This window comes from Macrobrachium rosenbergii, chromosome 41 (assembly GCF_040412425.1).
Source record: "Macrobrachium rosenbergii isolate ZJJX-2024 chromosome 41, ASM4041242v1, whole genome shotgun sequence".
Taxonomy (NCBI): domain Eukaryota; kingdom Metazoa; phylum Arthropoda; class Malacostraca; order Decapoda; family Palaemonidae; genus Macrobrachium; species Macrobrachium rosenbergii.
Window position 1 is genome coordinate 28,788,753 of NC_089781.1, and position 20,788 is coordinate 28,809,540.

The 20,788-nt window shown below is 37.3% G+C and overlaps 2 protein-coding genes across 2 annotated transcripts in view; one reads left to right on the top strand and one right to left on the bottom strand.

Annotated features, from left to right (window-relative positions):
• LOC136827069 (cell division cycle 7-related protein kinase-like) overlaps nucleotides 1–10,340 on the bottom strand; it is a 142,038-nt gene extending 131,698 nt beyond the window's left edge. Inside the window, exons 1-5 of the mRNA XM_067084822.1 lie at nucleotides 10,185–10,340; nucleotides 6,192–6,267; nucleotides 5,430–5,652; nucleotides 2,448–2,524; nucleotides 894–1,062 (exon numbers count right to left, since the gene is read on the bottom strand). Coding sequence (XP_066940923.1) covers nucleotides 894–1,062; nucleotides 2,448–2,524; nucleotides 5,430–5,652; nucleotides 6,192–6,237 — 515 coding nt within the window. The 5' untranslated portion in view covers nucleotides 6,238–6,267; nucleotides 10,185–10,340. The remainder of the gene's footprint in view (nucleotides 1–893; nucleotides 1,063–2,447; nucleotides 2,525–5,429; nucleotides 5,653–6,191; nucleotides 6,268–10,184) is intronic.
• A 923-nt stretch (nucleotides 10,341–11,263) lies between these two features.
• The window catches only part of LOC136826773 (galactosylgalactosylxylosylprotein 3-beta-glucuronosyltransferase P-like), a 143,368-nt gene continuing 133,843 nt past the window's right edge, over nucleotides 11,264–20,788 (top strand). Inside the window, exon 1 of the mRNA XM_067084196.1 lies at nucleotides 11,264–11,696. Within this exon, the coding sequence (XP_066940297.1) occupies nucleotides 11,531–11,696 (166 nt within the window). The 5' untranslated portion in view covers nucleotides 11,264–11,530. The remainder of the gene's footprint in view (nucleotides 11,697–20,788) is intronic.

Genomic DNA, 20,788 nt, shown 5'->3' on the forward strand with positions numbered 1-20,788 from the left:
AAAGAACATTGTACAGCCAGCCGAAATGTTAGCCTGGTATGCCAACCCCATCGAAACCAAAGTGATGGGGTTGTCAAACAGTACAGGATCGGAGGGAGTATATCCAACTTGTTTGAGAAACACCATCAACCCAGACAACATCCACAAAGAGCGGGACAAGGCCTCAGTCTGGCTGCGAAAAGTGTCCTCCAAAATACAAGCCTCAGATGTAACTGCTACCAAACGATTCGACGAAGGAACCCGAGAGAGAAGAGCCTCAACAGATTCGATGAGAGGAACTCTGACACCGGCAGAAGGGCTACCCGCTACCCTATAGAACCCCTTCTCATTAGGAAGCAAGGTTGACTCTTGTCTACCCGACCCAATAAGAGAGGCTAACCTAGAGTCCGCCTCCCTCAACACCCGCCCGACTTGGCCAAACCAGACCAGTTTACTTGATGTTTGGGCGACCACTGGTTTAGTTGCATATAACGATTCCAACATTGCTTGGTTTGGTTGTGTAGGTTCCTCAGGAGCCTGGACTGTGAATAGAGAGAATGGATAAAGTCCATCATCCGCTTATACTTGCTTTCATTCGCTGGAGAAAAAAAAAAAACTATGTCTGGTACCGGCTCCTCTTCTTCAAAAGAGCATTCTCTGTCAGACTGGTCCGACTGAACCGGGACAGGAACAGAGACAGACTGACTACCTGCAAGAGCTGCACCTGATAACCAGGAACTCGCTACACCAGGATGTGCAAGACCAACACCTGACATACCTGAGCCAACCGTATCCCGGTTGCACAAACCCTGTACCAACTAAAGCCGATGACAAAACTCTTGGGTCAGACGCACTCAACTGCGCAAACCCCGCACCACCCAGCTACGATGACGTAACACCTGGGCTGACCATACTTGGGCAACAAATACCGACCCCTGCGAGTGGAGAGGCCGCAACACCCGATCCACCCAACGCCAAATGCCGCACCAGGACAGGTATCCAGAGCCGAAGTCACACTGATTAAGGGAGAGGGAGGAAGAACTCCTGATGACCCAGAACCAAAGCCAAACCCACATTGAGCACCTTAGAAGGAGGAACAGAAATAGCTGCATGAAAAGTTGAGAAAGAAGTAGAAGAAGGGAGATAAAAGAAAGCAGCCACACTGGAATAACCACGGAGCACCTACCGCTGACGTTGGATGGGTGGAGAACATACCAACTGGTTCAGTACTCAAAGGTGTTTATCAGGACAAGCTACGAGCTGTGGAACCAATGGGGACTGAAGAAGGAAAATTACCAGCTACTCTAGTGAAAAGGAGAGGCTGAGGTATTTATACACTCAACGATGCCGCAGACAATACACCAAATGCCAAATGCCGTAGCATCTGCAAGAACCGCGGAGGACACATTATGTTTTAAACCCAGTAAAGGATGAATATACAGAGTTGTGAAGACTTTGCAACTGCCTGTGAAGCATCTAGACCAGAAGCCTGAGAAACTACAGGACCCATGTAAAGTGCTAAAGAAGATAGCCCGTCAAAGGTACACCTTACCTCAACCCCGAAGAGAGAGAGGGAGCCGCTGAAAACCCCAACATTACAGGATTGAACAAATGAAAATTCTTTGCTCTGCTGACTTAATGGCAAAGAAAACAGGATGAGCGAGAGAAGACTCCAAAGAGTGACCCGATAAAGAAGACTGTGTAAAGACATTGGAAGAAGGCTTAGAAGAAATCGGGGAAAAAGGAAAACTCAGAAGCAGCAGAAGAGGCCATAGTTTTTTTTTTTTTTTTTTTAGAAAGAAACTAGACTGACTCTGTTCCCCCTTGATAATCTTGACAGACATCACTAGCAAACTCAGAAAAATTCAAGACATGATTGTGAATATTGGAAAACACAAAATTGAAAACATTGCTTAATAATCTATAACCCTGTGACAAACCCAACAATTCTGCATTATATTGAGCCAAATTGAAAAACCTACCACCAGAATTACCACCACCACAAGACGAACCAAACTCATCCACCGAAGAAAAAGAAACCTTCAAGGACGAAGGAGCATTCTCCAACACTACAGAACCCGACAAACCTGAAACCACATCCGAACGAAGAACCACGGACTTAGAAACCTTCTGTTGTAAAGAACTCGAAGCAGGAAATAAAACCGAAGATGGATCCAAGATGAAGCCATCACACTCAGAGAAACAACCCAACCTGAACCTAAACCTGAAGAAGACTGCACCTTCCACTTCTCTTCCTGAACTCTTCCTGACCTGATTTTCCCTAATCGATTCTGTGTCTTACCTAACTCTACATCAAGGTGACAAACAAAGGAGGAAGAACTTACAAAACCAAAAAGTGGGAATACACAGCAAATCTAGCCCTCCAACACTGCACCCTGCAGAGTCGAGACAACAACCATCATGGCGAAAAATGCTCTCCGCTGCTCTGGAGGCCTGGCAGAACTTACCCGGAACCTGAGGCTTGCTGGTTTTCCATGACCCTGGCACCCAATCAGTTAGGGCTGGTTCTGGAACAGGCAGGGGGCTGTAAAAGAACAATTAGAATCAACTATGCTACTACTATCACTATCTCTATTCTCTGTTAACTTACTCATATGGCTAGAAATAGGCTAGACATACCAGATGATAAACTGTCCTCTAACTTCTTGAATAACTCTGAATCTAACACTTCATTATCTACTGACTGTAACCCTACAACTGATCCTGACCTACGCTTACTCTTCGAAACAAAGGATTTTCTGTGTTTGAAACAATCCTATACTCATCACATCTCTGACTGATACTACAGGCAGTCCCTGGTTATCGGCGGGGTTCCGTTTCTGAGGGTGTGATGATAACAGAAAATCGCGCTAGCTGAAAAAATCGAGATTTCGGCATTTTTCAGCAATTTTCAGGGGTTATCGTCTTACCCTAACTCTACATCAGCCTCAGAAGTGCTGGTTTCAGTTATTGGTGCCTCTCTGTTAGGTATGCATCGGCGCCAATACCCCCAATTATCGGCAGGGGGCGATGAGCAGAAATCAGCGATTTTCGGCTATTCTCGTTAAAAATCAGGCTAGAATTTTAGGCTAGACAAGCGCCATAAAACCGAATCACTGTTAACCGAGCCTGACCGTTAACCAGAGACTGCCTGTACATTGAACCATCCTACATAAAATACAAACAGAGTATCGATCGCGTTTGAGGGTACTCATCCTACGGTTGCAAGGCGTGCAAGACCGATGAACGGCAGCATCTCCAGTAGTAGAAGGCTCGGTTGTCGAAGATGTAGACGAAGTGGAAGCAGCAGCGCTAGCAGATGGCGACGTCTTCTTGTCTGACTTATCCAATCAAGTCCAAAGTACTGATCCAAAGTTAAAACCGGGATAGAAGTTCCAAATCCAGTCAATAAAGTATAAATCAAGAAGAAAAGGCATTGAAAACGTCCAAAATCATAACCTGATGTCCAAATTCTTTAAATGGGGGTCGGACTAAATGACCAAAATTTCGCCTGATGTGGGACACACCCACACAGCACGGCGAACTAATAACAATTGGGGATGTCAGCCTCTGTCAGCCGGTATTTGCAGCAGCGTTGTCAAAGGCACCTCGGGTAACTAATTTGACAAGATTTTTCCTGTAGCGTTGGTAACGTTGACAGTTAATTACCCACTTTGTGGGTAAAATTATGAGGATATAGTTCGGGCTGGTCGGTGACCAGGACTAATTCAGGTGCTCAGGGAGTGTATTGCAATACAAAAATATACAACCTTCATGACATATAACAGTCTATTTTTTATTTCTGATTAAATTACATAAAATTAAGCCAAAGCAGACTACACAGAGAAAATTACTCAAAATTACACCTGATGGAATATATAAATCCTATATTTTCCAAACTACAATGCAATCTTTTCAAACTAATGCAAAACTTTAGTAATACTTCATCAAGAACATTTATCAAAGTGGTCTAAAGGTGTCAAAGGCAGATCAAGCAGTGGCCCTTTAAAATTGTATCTTAAGTAGACACAGTAATCCTCAATTTCTTCACATAGAAAAATTGGCAGTGTAATATGCTATGTTTCTATGTTTATTATTTAAAAATTTAACTGAAAACAATAATGATGATGATTTAAAAATGAAATAAATTTCAACAAGTGAATATATATTCCCAACACTACCAATTTCTTGACCTATCCTATTGTAAAATTGAATGTCTGATACTAGGTAAAGATACTTATGGCACCAGTGCACTAATTCAAATCAACACTAAGCCTTCCTAAATTTGTTTGAGTACAGGAAAGCAATTCCTCTAATTCTTTCAACCAATGTCTTATAGATTTAACTTCTATTATCACTAAAGTATTTGAAACTCTACTTAACTCTTATACACTTAAACCTATTGAATCCCTCCATTTAGACCATAAGAACAGCTTCCATACTTCAAGGCTTACTACTGACTATCCTTCCTATCTCATTAAGTCATAATGCAAAGATACTTTAACATTTTCATACCAAAGGTGGATAACCTGGAGACTTTAGCATAACACTGCAACTGAATAAGGTTGTCAATAATGTTACTACTAAGTAATGATTCCAGCTGTACTTAGAATATATACTAAATTAATGTATTCAGACTTAAATACTGTAAGAATCATAATTTCTTTTTCAGATGATTAAAAGGTGTTGACATCTCTGGCCTATGATAAAAAATCAAGCACCATGATGGAGTAACACATCAATTAATGCACCCTTTTGCTGGTTCTTGGTTCACTGCTTTTACTTTTACTTTCCTCCCTTTGATCAGATGAAGATCTGCTGTGATGACTGGAGCCCTAAGCCACCACTAGGTCTAAGTCTATGTCCTCCTATGTTCACAGCAATTACCTTGTTTACCTGTAAACTCGTCATTGTTAAATATTTTACACTTTGTTTCCCTGTTCTCCTCCTACTTGGCTTTTCCTATACCTTTTGTTTATGCTATGATATTGTATTATTTATTTATATAATTTACTTTATTTTCGATTTTGGCATTTCTAACCGTATTCTGACAAAGATAAACTTCTTAGCTTTAAAATAAAACCAAATTCATTAATGTAATGCATCACAAAGTGTAACATTACACAGAGATCAAAGAAAATTATTGCTAGGCATTTTGCCCAGTCAGTGAAGGGTGAGTGTTCTGGCACAGACACCTCCCAGATCCTCAGAGGGTTAAATTGGTATTCTGGCTTTATATATCTTTGATCATACTGACAGTACTTTCTAAAGAACATTCCCTCATTTTGGACTAAAATCTACTATAAATCAGTGTAATGTTTCACATTATTTTAACTCCAAGGCCAAATATCACAATTCCAAATACTATCAAAGTACCAATCATTAAGTAGCTGATATTCAAAAACATTCTCAAGAGATTTTCCAGGGTAAAATTTTCAGATTGCACTTACCCAATTAATTTAAGGCACTTCAACTCCATATAGATTCTTGATGGATGTGAAGTAGGAATAATATGTTTGACTGCAAAATGGCGTCTCCCATTTATGGTGGTCGAGTGCTTTGTGCGAGCAAAATAAACAGAACTAAATGTTCCATTTCCAATAGTATGGCTGATAACAAACAGTGAATCAAGTTGTGGGACAGCATCTTGAAGTACTGCTATTGCATCTTCATCTGGAATAAGAAATTTGTACAGGCCACACTGCTAAAACATAAGGGATAGGGTACTGACATTCATTCAATAATAAACCACAATGTTGGTGAATAAGATTAGAAGATATAGAAAACACAACTAAATGAAGGCATACACTCAGCCAAGAAAATTGCAACTAAGGAAACACAAAGAATGAAGAGCTATAGTGAATGAGCCTACTACCAACAAGAAAGCCAACGTAGTATAGGTACACTGTACAGCATGTACAGCAGTAGTCTTCAAATCATGACTGTAACCCATTTATGCCCAAAGACCTTGAAAACAAAATTATTTTTAGGATTATATAATAATGCCTTACTTGCCTTCAACATGATAGGAAAATGCATAGAAGGTGTCATAACTGCTGAGACCATGCAATCTTGTTGGCATGAAAAAACTCCCATAGAAAGGTAAGAGGCTAAACAGTAACATCTTTACTAGAAATACTGTACATGTGTTCCTCTACTATACAAGACCACTACAATCATTTTGTTACACAGTACAGTACAATTTTACTTACCTCTCCGTAACGTGGCATCATGAGCTCCAACATCTGGACTTTCCATATGTGTAAATTTGTTGCTATATCACAATATCTGAAAAAAATTATTACATTTAGGATGCATATAGGCTGTACATGTACAGTATAAAGTATACTATACAACTGCAATTTATTACATGATATGGTCATACTCCTTCAAGAATTTCTGAAGAAATTTTAACATTTATCTTGGCATAACCACCAATTTTATTATCTGGGCAACTTTAGCAAGTCTCCCTGCTTGTAGTACCACTCCTCTCAGAAAACTAATTTTAGGATTCTTGCTTGTATGCTTTTACTGTTTAGCTGATTCTTAAAATTACCAACATTTAAGACCATCTCTCTAATCATATGAAATAATTCTACTCTTCACAAGCTATTTCCCTTTCCTTAAAGGCCTCTTTAAATTTTCTTTTTTTTTTATCCTTCTCTATCTCTCTAAATACTCCAAATGTCAACCCGGATAGTACCTATGAATGAGGCTGTTTCAAGACTAATATCCTTCCTATATGTTTCTCTCATAGTCTTACATTAAATTCTAGTGTTTGGAAATTAAGAACCTAAACCCTTCTGATACAGTAAACTGTACTAGCACTTCAGGATCACTGTCTAGGATGATCATTCCTCGGGCCTAAGTCTGCCCTCAAGAAGCTGGGTGTACTATGAAGATGCTAAATAAATTTCTCCTCTGAGAAATGCCTTCACACACAAACAGAAGTCCTCAGTTTAATCAAAGGATTTTCATCTAATCAGTGATCCAGAATTTATATCTAACTTTGATTCAATTTAACTCAATCTTAAGGTCACTGCTCTCTCCTTTTGTTATAGAATTACTCTTCCTACTGCTGTCTATAGCATCTTGACAATAAACAGCTATCATATCCTTAACCTCATAAATGGATTCACAATCACCTTTCTTACAGAGACCAAACATGACAAATCTAACCCTGTAATGGGATATCCTGAAGTAAACATGTATGATGATGACAAGTCATTAGTAAAGTAAAATTGATTAATGAAACTGTAGACCTGATGACACTGCTACCTATGCATGAAAAAAAATTATGGAAATAAAATACAGCGGTAATAAATTACTATTTGCATCCTATCCCAACTTTTCTTCTTTCTATTCCACTGTTCTGTAAGCACAGTAATTTTTATATCAACATAAGGACCCCTGGTTTATCACCAAGATTTCTTCTAGGTATTAGATTCTAAAATTAAATTAAAATTTTCTGTTATAGAGTAATGTAGTGCAAAAAAACTGGAATTACTGCTATGCTTTACAATGCTACAAAACACATTGTTAGTCAAAAGGAATCTGGACAGGGGAAGACACCAAACTGTAAGTTTGCTCTAACGATGACAATGAAAAAACATACAATATAAGATTCCTGAATAATATACAGTTCATGAAATTAATATGTCATAGCCTAAACCTATAAACCCTGCATTATATCAAAATAGAGCAATAAAATTTTATGCAGTAAATCACATGGTTCAAAAATTCTAAGGCTAGGCTATCCCTTCACAATTGTAGGCTACAGTAACCTGAGGCATCTTAACTAATTCCACAGAGTTGTGTCATTTAAACTAAGGCAAGCAACTGTGTTCTATCTAGCCTAAAACCATTTATATTAAATATTCATGTTCATATCTACATCAACTTTATAATTATGCTTATACACTACATTCTGATGTGCTTATATCCTCATTATGCATGCATCCTCAGTCAGAACTGTATTAACATATTCTAATACAAAATAATTTTATTGTATTTCAAAGTTGGGTACTTTGGCTAAATACCAACAGATGTTTCAGTTACATCAGGTTAATGTCCATATCAGCAACTAATTTATATCTAAATCGTTCATATCATAGCTTCTGAAGGCCTTTATATAACACGTTTAGCCTCAGTAAGTTGTGTCCACTGACATCAGTACTTCAGATCCTTGGAGTCTATAGACTGGTAGCTAATGGGGTAGAAAATTAATGACAATTAATTCAGGAAAATCAGGTACCTGTATAACATCTAAAAAAGAAGAAAAGTCAAACTTGGAAACCTTAGCCATGTACATGAACAATGACTCTTCTATCACATACAGGAACAACAGTCACTTGAAAACAAAGGCCATGTGGCCTGCCATGTGAACAATAATAGTGTAGTCAAAACAGAAAGAAAGAATACCCAAAATTTCAAGCAATAAAAAAGACAATGAAAAAATAACCAAAATTTCAGACTAAGTACAAACTACAGAACTCTGTAACAGCCTAAAAGCAACATGGCACCCAATCTACAATTTATAAGTTTACATCTTAAAAATATCTTGGTAACTAAGTCACCTACTGATTTGCAAGCAGAAAAATTGAAGATGAAATGTAGCCTATTCCAAGTACCCAATGTAGACTTCACTGTTCATACAGGGTCTGTGGCTCAGAGTCGAATGTTCCAGGTTTGCTTGCTTTATGTCACTTTTGCTACAGATTTCACAGTTGAAACTCTTTTAACACCAGCTGCTGACTTATTGGTAACTTCATATAGCCTAGTTGTTGGGAACCTGTCTTCAGTTATTAGTAACTGCCTACACGTCACTGGCTGTCTGATGCAGTCTGCAGCTGACCAAATGTTGATAACTACTATCACCAAGGTCAAACCATCCTGAATCAAAGAGACCTTCCTAGCATAGGAAGGCTAACATGGCCACAAACAGCTATAGCCTACTAAGTGCAGCCTGGTGCAAACTTTGGTTAGTTTTTCTGGTGACAAACAATACATGATAACCGTTATGTTGTCTAAGGCCCAGGGTAAATTTTGCAAACACACAACTGTTTTTGTAAGAGATACACTTTTGCAACAGTTTTGTTTCAAAATATTTCTGCTTTTTATATCATTTGGCCCTATCAAACCGCTTTCTGGCCTAAAACCAAAATTCATCAAACCCATCCAGCAGATTTCCAACCAAAATGGTTAAAAAAAAATTGGTAATTCTAAGTATTAGCTACGAGCCTGTTTTTACCTTGGAAACTGGTTTTTTCTACACTTTTAGGGCTTCTGATACTGGCAGTGCATTTGTTTGTTGTCGGCCAAATGGAATGTCCCTTCGCCGTGTTTAGTACTGGCCCAGGGGGGAAGTAACCATACGTTAACAAGTTATTGCACTTGCCGGACGGGATATGAACCGTTCGAAACAGACATAGTGCTCTGTCTTGTGAAGATCGCGTATGGAAACCCCTTGTTGGATGGACTTCAGGGGTTAATTACAGGTTAATTACATTCGTGAGACAAAAACTGAAGGTAAATCCATAATTAGCGGCCAAAAAACTGTAGAAAAAGTCAAGTTAGAAGGAAATCGCCGCTGCAGAGCTACTACTTAGATCTACCAAAAAATCATTTCACAGCCTACATACATTCTTACCTACCTTAAACAAGAGTGGTGGGTCCTAACCTGAGTAATTACTGCAGCCTCGCCTATAGTAGAAGGGAATGGGGTGAAGCCCTAGAACTTGCCCTTGACATAAACTGACCCTTGGCGCCATAAATCATACAAACATGCAATAATGCATCCTACTGATTTTAGTTCATTAACTCACGAATATGTAATTCGATAAGTTTCAAAAAATAATGACAGGTAAAGATAACCTTTCATGTAATGTTCTTAAACGCCCTGCTCATTCCATTACCGATAGCCTAATTCAATAATTTACGGGGTGTGTAGTGAAAACAATTAACCTACGCAAAATTAAATAGGCAATAAAAATAAGGCTTTTGTGGAACACTTCTCGAAAGTCACATTCCCGTCACTGACTACTAATTACGACAGAGGAGGCCAGCTTAGGCTTCGCTAAATCGTGCTATTAGCGATGCAAAAAAAATTGGATACGTGGGCTACAGGCAAAACCATATCTTCATAAATATCTACTGTACAGATTAAGAACAACAAATTCAACTGCAAATATGTAATGTAGGCTTACATAAGATTAGAAAGTAGCTTTGTTTTGAATAGGCTACAAGGATTTTTGGCCAGCATCACCCAAGCTACGTGTTGGTTCCGTAATTATGTTATCCTTTTAACAGCACCTCCTAAACGCGCTGTTCGCAGTTTGTTTCGTTATTAGTTTACCTTTTACAGTATAGTAAATGAGTTATATCCTTATATAAATACTTTCTTCATAGAATATAAGCCACCAATTAATTCCTTTTCTTATTTGTTTAATATTTTTAGCGTATTCTTTTTCATTCATTACACTAGCTAGCAGTCGACAAGTATAAAAAATCCATATTTTCAAAACTAAGTCTTTGAATTGTTTCCTATAACACGGGGTAAAGTTATCACTCTCGTTTTGCACTAGCATTAGATACATGAATATTGTCGGAATTGTAGATTTTTCTTACTCTACTGTTGCACCTCCCATCCATACTACTACCTCATGAATTTTTTTATATGATTTTATGCAGACTATAAACATTTTCCTATATTCCCCTTGTAACTAAATGTAAAGGTCATAGCATACAGTATTTTTCATGAACTTAAATCTTCTACCTGACCAGAGAAATCAATTCCAGACCCGTTGGATTTTGTTCTTGAATGAAGTGTAAAAATTAAACACAAAAAATCAAGAGACAATCAAGGTTATACTAATCAGACAGCCAGGTGGGAAGAGGACGGTCTTGGTTTGTTGATTGAGTCTAGAGATCCACGCCAGGATTCTTACTCCCTTCGACACCTTACCTCACATACGAAATTCCTTTCGGCATGGCCCTTGTTTTCATTCTTGGTGTTGTAACCTTCCGTCTCTACTTGCATAATGCATACATTCCGCTATATTTGTACCCCATTCTATATTCTCTATTCTTATACCAGTCTTTTTGATTAGAGAACTTAAGCACCACCTGATTAGTGCTTGGGTGTGTGTAACCAGCAATTAATTCAAGAAGGAGCAGGCGTAAAAGCTTTTGCGACCATTTCCGAAACTCACCACAGCCCACAGGTCTCACAAGTCAGAATTAATGGGTGAGTCAGTACAAGATGTGTAAGAAGATAAGGTGAGTTACGCCGTGGCCACGGTTACGCAAAGGTCGATTTTTCAACTCTCCCGCGCATGACGTCACACGGTGCTCTCATCTGTTGCATGAGGCAACAGCTAGGCGGGAGTTCTCACGAATTTGTGACAATTCTTGAGGTTTTTGGAATTGAGTACGTCATTGCCATGGTGATATTTGCTATTTATGGATGCTGTAACACAGAAATGGACAATGTTGTAAGTGAAAAGGTTAGCTCTTACAGTTTCTTAAAGATCCCGAAATGTGTAGGAAGTAGATGAACATCTGCATAAGATGTCTGGTTCATTTTCAACAAAGCGATTATGCAAGAAACCTCAGACATGAATTCCTTAACTACTGTAAGGCAAATGCAAGAAAACTGAAGGATGATGCCATACCGAACCAACGTTTACCTTTGCATGAAAGTGCCACTGTTGATTTAGGTATGTAACATCTTTACTCTAGTTTGGTTAGTCTACCTGTTACATTTAAAATTGTTGATAAATGTATTACCTAAAGGTTTGTATGAATGTTTCTATCAATTAAAATGCAAAATATACCTTCCGTTCGATTCCTCATGTAAGTAAACCATATTTGACTGGTTAAGAATATCTGCCAAGGGGATATACTAATCAACACGAGAGAGAGAGAGAGAGAGAGAGAGAGAGAGAGAGAGAGAGAGAGAGAGAGAGAGAGAGAGAGAGAGAGAGAGAGCATTTTATTGAAATTGTTTTAATGTGTATGAAATGGGCCTATTATTTGTCGGCCAAAGGAAGGGGACAGTTATTTTCGAGATAAAGAGAGACTGAGGGGAAAGCGTTTTGCATAACTGAATGAACCATAGGTTTATAAGGATAATTCTAGCAATTAAAGAGCATATACAGTAAGTAATAATGTCCATTCGATTCCTAATGCAAATAAACTATGTTCACTGGTTAAGATTGACAAAACTGGAATTAGGCATAGACCTATGTTTGATGAGAATAACTGCAAAGAGAAAATACTAGTCAACACAGAGAGAGAGAGAGAGAGAGAGAGAGAGAGAGAGAGGGGCAAAATTTTATTAGAATTGTTTTCATGCGTATGGAATGGCCAATTATTTGTTTGGTAAAGGAAGAAGAAGACTATGAGAGAGAGAGAGAAAAAAATTTTCTTGCATGTGAATGAGCCTACTTTTTATCAGGGGGTTAGGAAGATGAAAATGATAGTTAATTATTATATATATATATATATATATATATATATATATATATATATATATATATATATATATATATATAGATATATATATATATACTATATATATATATGAAATTTACTCCTTTTTCATTCATATGAATAAGCCTTTTTGCAGTTTTTATTGTAAAGAATGTCAAAATTATAAAATACACGTATGTATGTATATATATATATATATATATATATATATATATATATATATATATATATATATATATATATATATATATATATATATACTGTATATATCATGAAATTTACTCCTTTTTCATTCATATGAATAAGCCTTTTGCAGTTTTTTATTGTAGAAATGTCAAAATTATAAAATACACAATAATATATATAATATATATATATATATATATATATATATATATATAACACCTTTCTGCATATCTCATGATACCTGTAAAATGAGATCAAGAATGAGGAGGAGTCATGGGAAATTTTGTATAGAGAACCAGAATCCATGATAGAAAATGAGTCACATTAGTTTAGGAATAAGTATCCATCTTTAGGTTCCGCTGACAGACCTGTAGATGGAACAAGTGAGGATTGGAGTTCATATGTAAAGAGAAAATATTATAGAGACTTGTACAATTTCAAAAAGATCTGCGACATATGGAAAAGTTATTCAAACCTTTCCATGGAGAAACGCTGAAGCCGGGAGTTATGGCAGTATCCAGTCTTCTCCATAGTTTCAAGGACAAAAATGTTGATGTTCCGGAGGATATAATTGTTTTTTTTTTTTTCCAAGATGGAGAATTTATTTTAGAATGAAAATATTCAACTCAAAAGGGAAACAAGCATTACAAAGTAAAGGTAATAAAAATGAAAAAAAAAAATAGTTCAGTAATTTTTGATAAACATTTCACAGAATTAAGGCGGTAATAAGGGAGCGTTAAATGAAATATAAGTAAGGTTTGTTATTTTCTTAAGTGCCTTTTCTTTTGGTTTCCATTTCCAATATTCAGTTTTATTCTGCGCTGTTTTGGAGACAACATATCACGTGGTTTTCTATTATCTTATATTCTATTATTATATTTCCTATTATATTATACTTATTTTCTCTGCGACATCTATTTTAGTAGTTAAAGGCCCTCAGCTTTGCGGCCCCTATCCAAAACCTTAATCACCCAAAACTATAGCAGGGCGAGAAGGGATTAACATGGGTTAAGAATACTGAAAAGTGGGTGTGGCCAGGATATCAGACAGAGAAGTGGTAGGAAAAATTTTTTTTTTTTGTAAAAATTTTATCCATAAAATTTTTCAGAGCTCAGTACTAACACTTTGTTACTGGGTTTTGATAAAAGAAGATTTACTGTAGTCTTTCTGTGGATTGCAAATTGTAATGTGTTGGTTACGTTTCCAAAATCTTACGATTTTCATAATCAGGTTGCTTATCCATCCTAAAATTTTTACGAGCTAGTGTCTCCCATACCCTACTCTGGCCATGTCAATAAAATGAGGTGGAAGAATCAGCAGAATGTGTTTGAGGGCATTGAAGAGCGAAAAGACGGAACAAAAACAGGAAGTTGTGGAGTGAGGAAATGAGATGTCCAGCGAAGGGGAAAAGGACCTTGCATAAAGAGCAAGTGCATAATGAAAAAGAGGATCGTGTACTGGTGGTTAAGAAGGGAGTGAGAGAGAGAAAAAAGGAAGGCAAATAAAGTAAACAATACTACAGTAAATATGAACAGTAAGTGTAGGAAGAAAAAGAAGTTGATCTTCTGTGAAGTAAGCACAAGGAGAAAAGTTTATGATCAGATGAATCGTACTAAAAGATGTAAATGGAAAAATGCTGTCTGAAGATAATACATTTCTGTGTGGACCTTAAATGTTGGTTGAATCTGGAGAGTAGAAAACAGACAGATCTTAGTGACTGTGGAAATGAGTGCTGAGGATGTACTGAAGACAATATAAAAGTTTTAAAAATGGAAATGCGCCAAGAGTTGATCGAATTATAAGTGCGGTAGAGAGGTTGTGACTGAATGGATGACCAGGCTGTTTGAGGGATGTGTGATGATGGAAAGACTCCGAAGGATTGGAGCAAAGGCCATGTCCTAGCTATCCTCATCTCCCGTTCATCATTATCTCATCTACGAAGGAAAATCCCATAAATTTCCTTGTGGTATCATTTTTCAGTCTCCCCTGACATCTGGCTTCTAATATTCTTTTTAATGTTTTATTCTCAAATCGTCCAAATCATTTAAATATGGTTTGATTGTCTTCCCATAATTCTTTCGCTAAATTTCAACTCAGAAGGGCACATATTTGATATTGATCCTGTCAAGTATTTGAAAGACTCAAACTCATTAACGTTTTCTCCATTTGGTGTTGAGTTTATCTTGAGTACCTTTTTCTGGATATATGACGCACCCTACTGAACAAGTTGTGAGTCTTGTAGCGTTTTTCTTACTCAAGGTTCATCTTCTGTTAACTTTCTATGATTATTCCAATCTAAACCTTCCTTTTCATTCCCGACCATTTTATTACAGAACATATGAGAAGAGGCAAGCAGTAAAGGTGACAGAGCATCCCCTGTATCACCCAACTATGTACAACAAATTCACTTGATAAGACTTCATCATCACCCATAAATTTGCATCTACTTCATGGATAATTTCAATTAGCTCTACATATTTAACAAGTGTTTCATAGTGACGCAAGATCTTCGGGAGTATTGGTTTGTGGACGCTGTCAAATGCCTTCTGGTAATCGACAAACCCATCAGAAGGGGATATTCATATTCCATAAAATGCTGCAGTGCTTGATTTGAAACAAATTTTTTGCTCTGCACTCTTACCTTTCTTAAAAGTACTTAGTTAATCTCTGAGCAGTCTTAGTTTTTCAGTCAGTCTACTATTATCTCATATATATATATATATATATATATATATATATATATACACATTATTATATATATATATATATATATATATATATATATATATATATATATATATATATATATATATATATATATATTATATATATATATATATACATACATACATACATATAAGTGTGTGTGTTATGTATATATATAAATATATACATATTCTTACGCTTAAGGTTGGGGAAAGAAAACTTACCACAAGGATGTTGCTGATCTGACTGTATCACCTACAAGGGTAAAATAAAAATGAGAAGGAACGGGGGCTGAGAGCCCTACTTTAGAGGGATTCTGGAGAGAAACTCTCATGATAACTAAATTACATGCATTTACAATACAAAATCAGAAGACAAGGAGGGATAAGGTAGGCCACTGGGGGTCCTGCTGCAGCACATAAAACGAATAATAGACGTTAATTGGGTGCCAGGATTACACATCAATGGCACGGTTCATAAGGTTGCAATTGGAATTTCTTTGGCGCAACCATCGAGCATACAGTCGTGGCAGAGGAATCCACAGCGGCAAGCACTCTTTTCTGCAATATAGAAAGGCATACGATCACTTGGTAAATTAAGGGCAACAGCGAGGATAAGAGGCTAGTGCTAAGGGCGACAAAAATCCGCTTTCCGTAAAACACTGCTGAGTACACTGAATAAACTTGTGACACGAGTTTAACATGACAGGTCAGGAGTTCTTCGTTGGACGAGTCGGTAGAGTTCCTCGGCTAGCACTCTGCTAGGTCCGAGTTCGAGTCTCCGGCCGGCCAATGAAGAATTAGAGGAATTTATTTCTGGTGATAGAAATTCATTTCTCGGTATAAGGTGGTTCGGATTCCACAATAAAATGTAGGTCCCGTTGCTAGGTAACCAATTGGTTCTTAGCCACGTAAAATAAGTAATCCTTCGGGCCAGCCCTAGGAGAGCTGTTAATCAGCTCAGTGGTCTGGTTAAACTAAGGTATACTTAACTTTGATTAGTTGCACTTTGAAACAGAAATGTTTAGGAGAAGAAAAAGATGTGACTGGACAACCTCAATTCCTTACTCTACCTTAATTCTGAAGAGACGTCTCCTGTAGTTGTACCCATGGAAGGGGGTGGGATTGGCACTGGGTTTAAGATACTAGGACTGAGTCATTCAGCCACAGAGGAATGTTACCTCTGAAGGAGCGGGCAGTCAAAAGATGTGACTTGTTTGGTGGTGCTCTGGCCTCTCCCGAATTCCTGTGATGGGGGGCTATTTGTCAACTCATAGGATTGCCGGCTTAAGAGCCAGGAAGGCATCCAGATGCATTCTGGGTAAAGCCAACTTTCTCTTTTGGCAAAGGCTGGCCTGTTAATCTGTGCCTCATGTCATACAGAAGGTGCAAACATTTTAATCGATGCCTTGGGTCATTCAGGCGGCCATGCATCTTCTCCAAGTTTGGGTTAGTATCTGGAATAAGCGGCTTATCGCAGTCACAGAGTTCAAGAGAGGATTAAAAGCAACAAGGGAAATCAGAATGAGATCGAAGGGGCAATTTTCCATGATTGACCATCAGAGGGGTATTAAGTTTGTTTATTGGGAAGTTTTACTTAATTCTTAAAAGGCGAGGTGCCTTGAGAGTGTTAACTCTTAGCAATATATATATATATATATATATATATATATATATATATATATATATATATATATATATATATATATATATAATATTTATATAGTGTGTGTGTGCGTGCGTGCATGTTTTTCCTTGTTGTTGTCCTTAAATACATGGAAAACAGATTATATCCCAAAAGAAAACAATCGAGTAAAAAATTCTAAGATAAAAGCAAAGGAAAATCGCGACCTTTCATGAGATTCAGAGGGCAGTAAGGCTGAGATCAAGGCTGACATCATCTGAGATTCCTTATAAGAGCTTCGTTGACTGCAACCATGTGTAACGCTTGGGCTGAGTAAACACTGCACGCACACACACACACACACACGCACACGCGCGCGCGCGCTCATTTACGCGTGAGGCAGCAAATAAAAATTGTGTTATGAAGTCAAGAAGAATAAAGTTGCTCTCTTTAAAAAAAAGAAAAAGATTAAAATGATTTTTTCGCCGTGGTACTAGTGTTTTTGACGGAGATTGGCAAAATGGGCCAATTTTCGATTTATTTTAATGGTTATAAATTCTGGAGCAGAGACATGTCCTTTACAACGATAAGATGATTTTAGAACCAGCAAGAGCAAATTACAAGGTTCTGCATGATTGGTGTAAACCAGTTGAAAGAGAAGCGAGAAATCAGGATGAGTTGTAGTGAAACAGAAAACAGCAAAGAATAACAAGTCGAAGAAAAGGTCTCCAACTTCAAGGTTTGTTGCGCTGAGAAGGAAAACATGAAGCCTTACTTGGCGATGATGTTAGAAATCGTAAAAGAGATTTTGAAAATATATTTCAAAGGAAAAGTTGGTTAAACATCCAGAAAAACTGGCGAATGATCGTAGATTTTAGACCATATATGGCCATGATATATAATGTAGTCTCAGCCAATTTTACGGCAAGTATCTCTAAGATGCACACCAACGCTGTCCAATATAAGAGCGTAACCCACCAATGTATCATAACCGTTCACAATTCGAGAATGCTCTTTACGACGAAAAATTATGTAAAGAGAGGTAGTAACAGAATTCGGAGGCAGAATCACATAAATAGACCCTAGGTTATGGCCTCACGCATTTCATCAGCAAAAAGTAAGTGACAGGCATGAAAACTGAGAACTTACTTTTTTTTTATCTGAAGCGCTACTTGTATAGATGTATAAACTGCCATAATGTTAGTAGGGTTTAGCCTGAAAGATCGCTCGAGGGTAGGAAATAAAAGCAGAAGTGACACAGAAAATATTCAGTAACGAAGTAACTTAATTATGAACAAAAACATTTGCAAAAAAGTTACTTTAGCATGCAATAAATGTAGACGATGAAACTACTATAATATGATTTATACGAGATTAACACCCACTTCTACGACGGACATCTCAGCAATCGGCCACCTCCATCCCCCAACCCCCTCTTCCAACAACAGCCACCTACCTCCACCCTGTCCCTTCCCGGTCATCATAAACCAAACCTCTCTCTCTTAGTCAATTTTCTTTTCTCATCAGTTCAACGCAGGTGAATGTATCTTGGAAACTGATGTCAGACAGCTTAAGCAAGATATCTGCTTAACCTTTCTTGACTGTGCTCTTGGGTGGAAATGCCACGCACTTTGCAAATAGTTACATCACTATCACTTGTGGAAATTTGTGCAATAAAAATGCTTTTGGTCATTGGTGCTAACAGTAATCATAAGTTACCAATATAAATGCATAAAAAAGTCAACAAAATAATATAGGTGTAGTAAGCGCTCGGATAAAATCATGATAAAAAAATGCTTCAAGAAACAAATATCAAAGAACAGCTCCTGAGAAGCTGAGTAACCAAACATCAACCACCCAAAGGGGATTTGGAGGAGGATATTTGAAATGTTTTGAAACCACAGAGCAAACAAGTCAGGCAAGAAGTTCAACATAACACGAGGGTGAAAGAAAACAATTCAAAACTTTTCCTACGAAGAGGAGACGTAAAGGAAATATAGAGGGAATTCTTTCAAAGAGATATATGATGCTTGAGGAAATACTGAAACCGATGAACACAGAATCTCATGTAACAATGTCTATTTTGGGAGCACAAAAATCTACATAACTTACAACCGGCGATAAAAGAACTGGATTAGTACTCGACTTCACTATCATTGGGGCTACAAACTTAAAAGGACGTAACATTTATTTAACGATGGGTTCCCTTTATTTTTCATATCTATTTTGGAGGATATTTCCCAGTCAATGCTTCACAGATTTCAGCATATTTTACAGTTACAGGGCAGTGATCAATTGTAACCGCAATGACAATGATTAGTAGGTGATTTTAAAAGGAGTAAAGTGCGGTGATGATAAAAATGTCTAACTGCCAAGTTCCTCATTTTTATGTGGAATCTATGGAAGAGGCGAGAGCTATTTGCAAGAGTAAAAATGCAAGTAATGCATTTAAATGCAGTAAAATTGCTCAATCTCTGAAGTAAAAGATGGGCTATCAATAGTATGGAATGCTGTTAACGCCTCTTATCGATCTCTTAATCAACTTATTTTCATTTTTTTTTTTTTAGTTATCTTGATTTATAAATTTCAAACCCTTTTTATTATCATACATAGGTGACACGGAAGTCCTGGAGAGGTTCGTGTCTCTTGTGCGACGCCCTGGCTCTGCTGAACTGATAGGTTTGATCCCAGAATTATTGATCATTCGTTTGACTTTCGCGTAAATGCTGTAGTGTTACTATATCTATTGTTTTTGTTGATATCGTTTAAGTTATTGTTCTTGACTTTTTTGTCGATTGTATTATGAACACATTTACCGTTTTGTATTTTATGATTTTTACTGTGTTCTGCTTTAAGACATTTTGAGAGAGGGAAAAAAACAGGGTACCTAAGTTAAATATTAGAAGATTTGCGTTAAATATTTTTGCTGTTTTTGTCTATATGAAACCTCTGCTTCTAGAATTCCCCTAGAGGCAAAATTACTTATAACAGAGGCCATCGCTCATCTCTGTTTGCCACTAATGTATTGTCCATTCTCTGGGACTAAAGCAGTGTTTCTGACTCCGACCGTGATTCTTATGAAACCTAAAGTTATAAAATCTTTTAATTATATGCTGTTGAATAGGAAGCCTATGTATATTTCTGGTAATGAACTGGAGCCGCCTCTAGCAAGTGTGTTGCAGTAGTCTGGAATAATACAGAGTTTAATGGCACCTCTGATAATTATATCAACGGAATGAACATCGAGCTAATCGATACATTTCCGTGCCACTAGTATATATATTAACTGTGGCAACAGTCTGGTGCCAACTAGAAAGTAACAGAATAAGTTTCTGTATATTTGCTGTTTTCTGTCTTGACTAAAAACCCGATTGCTGGTCTTAGAAATAAAATAGTGCAGTACCCAGACCATGTAACCTTAATGTAAAGTACGGCACTTGAATGATACTTGAGCAAAACCAAGGCCACTATTTAGCAAATACAGCGTCATTCTCAAGCTCCATGATTCACGAAGGTCTGTTGTCTCTTAAATTGATAATTTCGGGTATTTGACGATACTTAGTGATCCTTCGATGCAGAACGTTTCTTTCACGCAACACCTGAAAAATGTCTTCCATTGTTAAATGACGAATTCTCGAAGGGATAAACAAAGCGGTTACAATACCGTTATATATATTCGTTCCTAATAGATAAATATAGCTGCACCGCAGCGGTTTTGTTTATCCCTTCAAGAATTCATCCTTGAAGACTGGAAGGAGCACTTGAGATTTCTCGAGTGTTGCCAGTAAAATTACAGAAGACA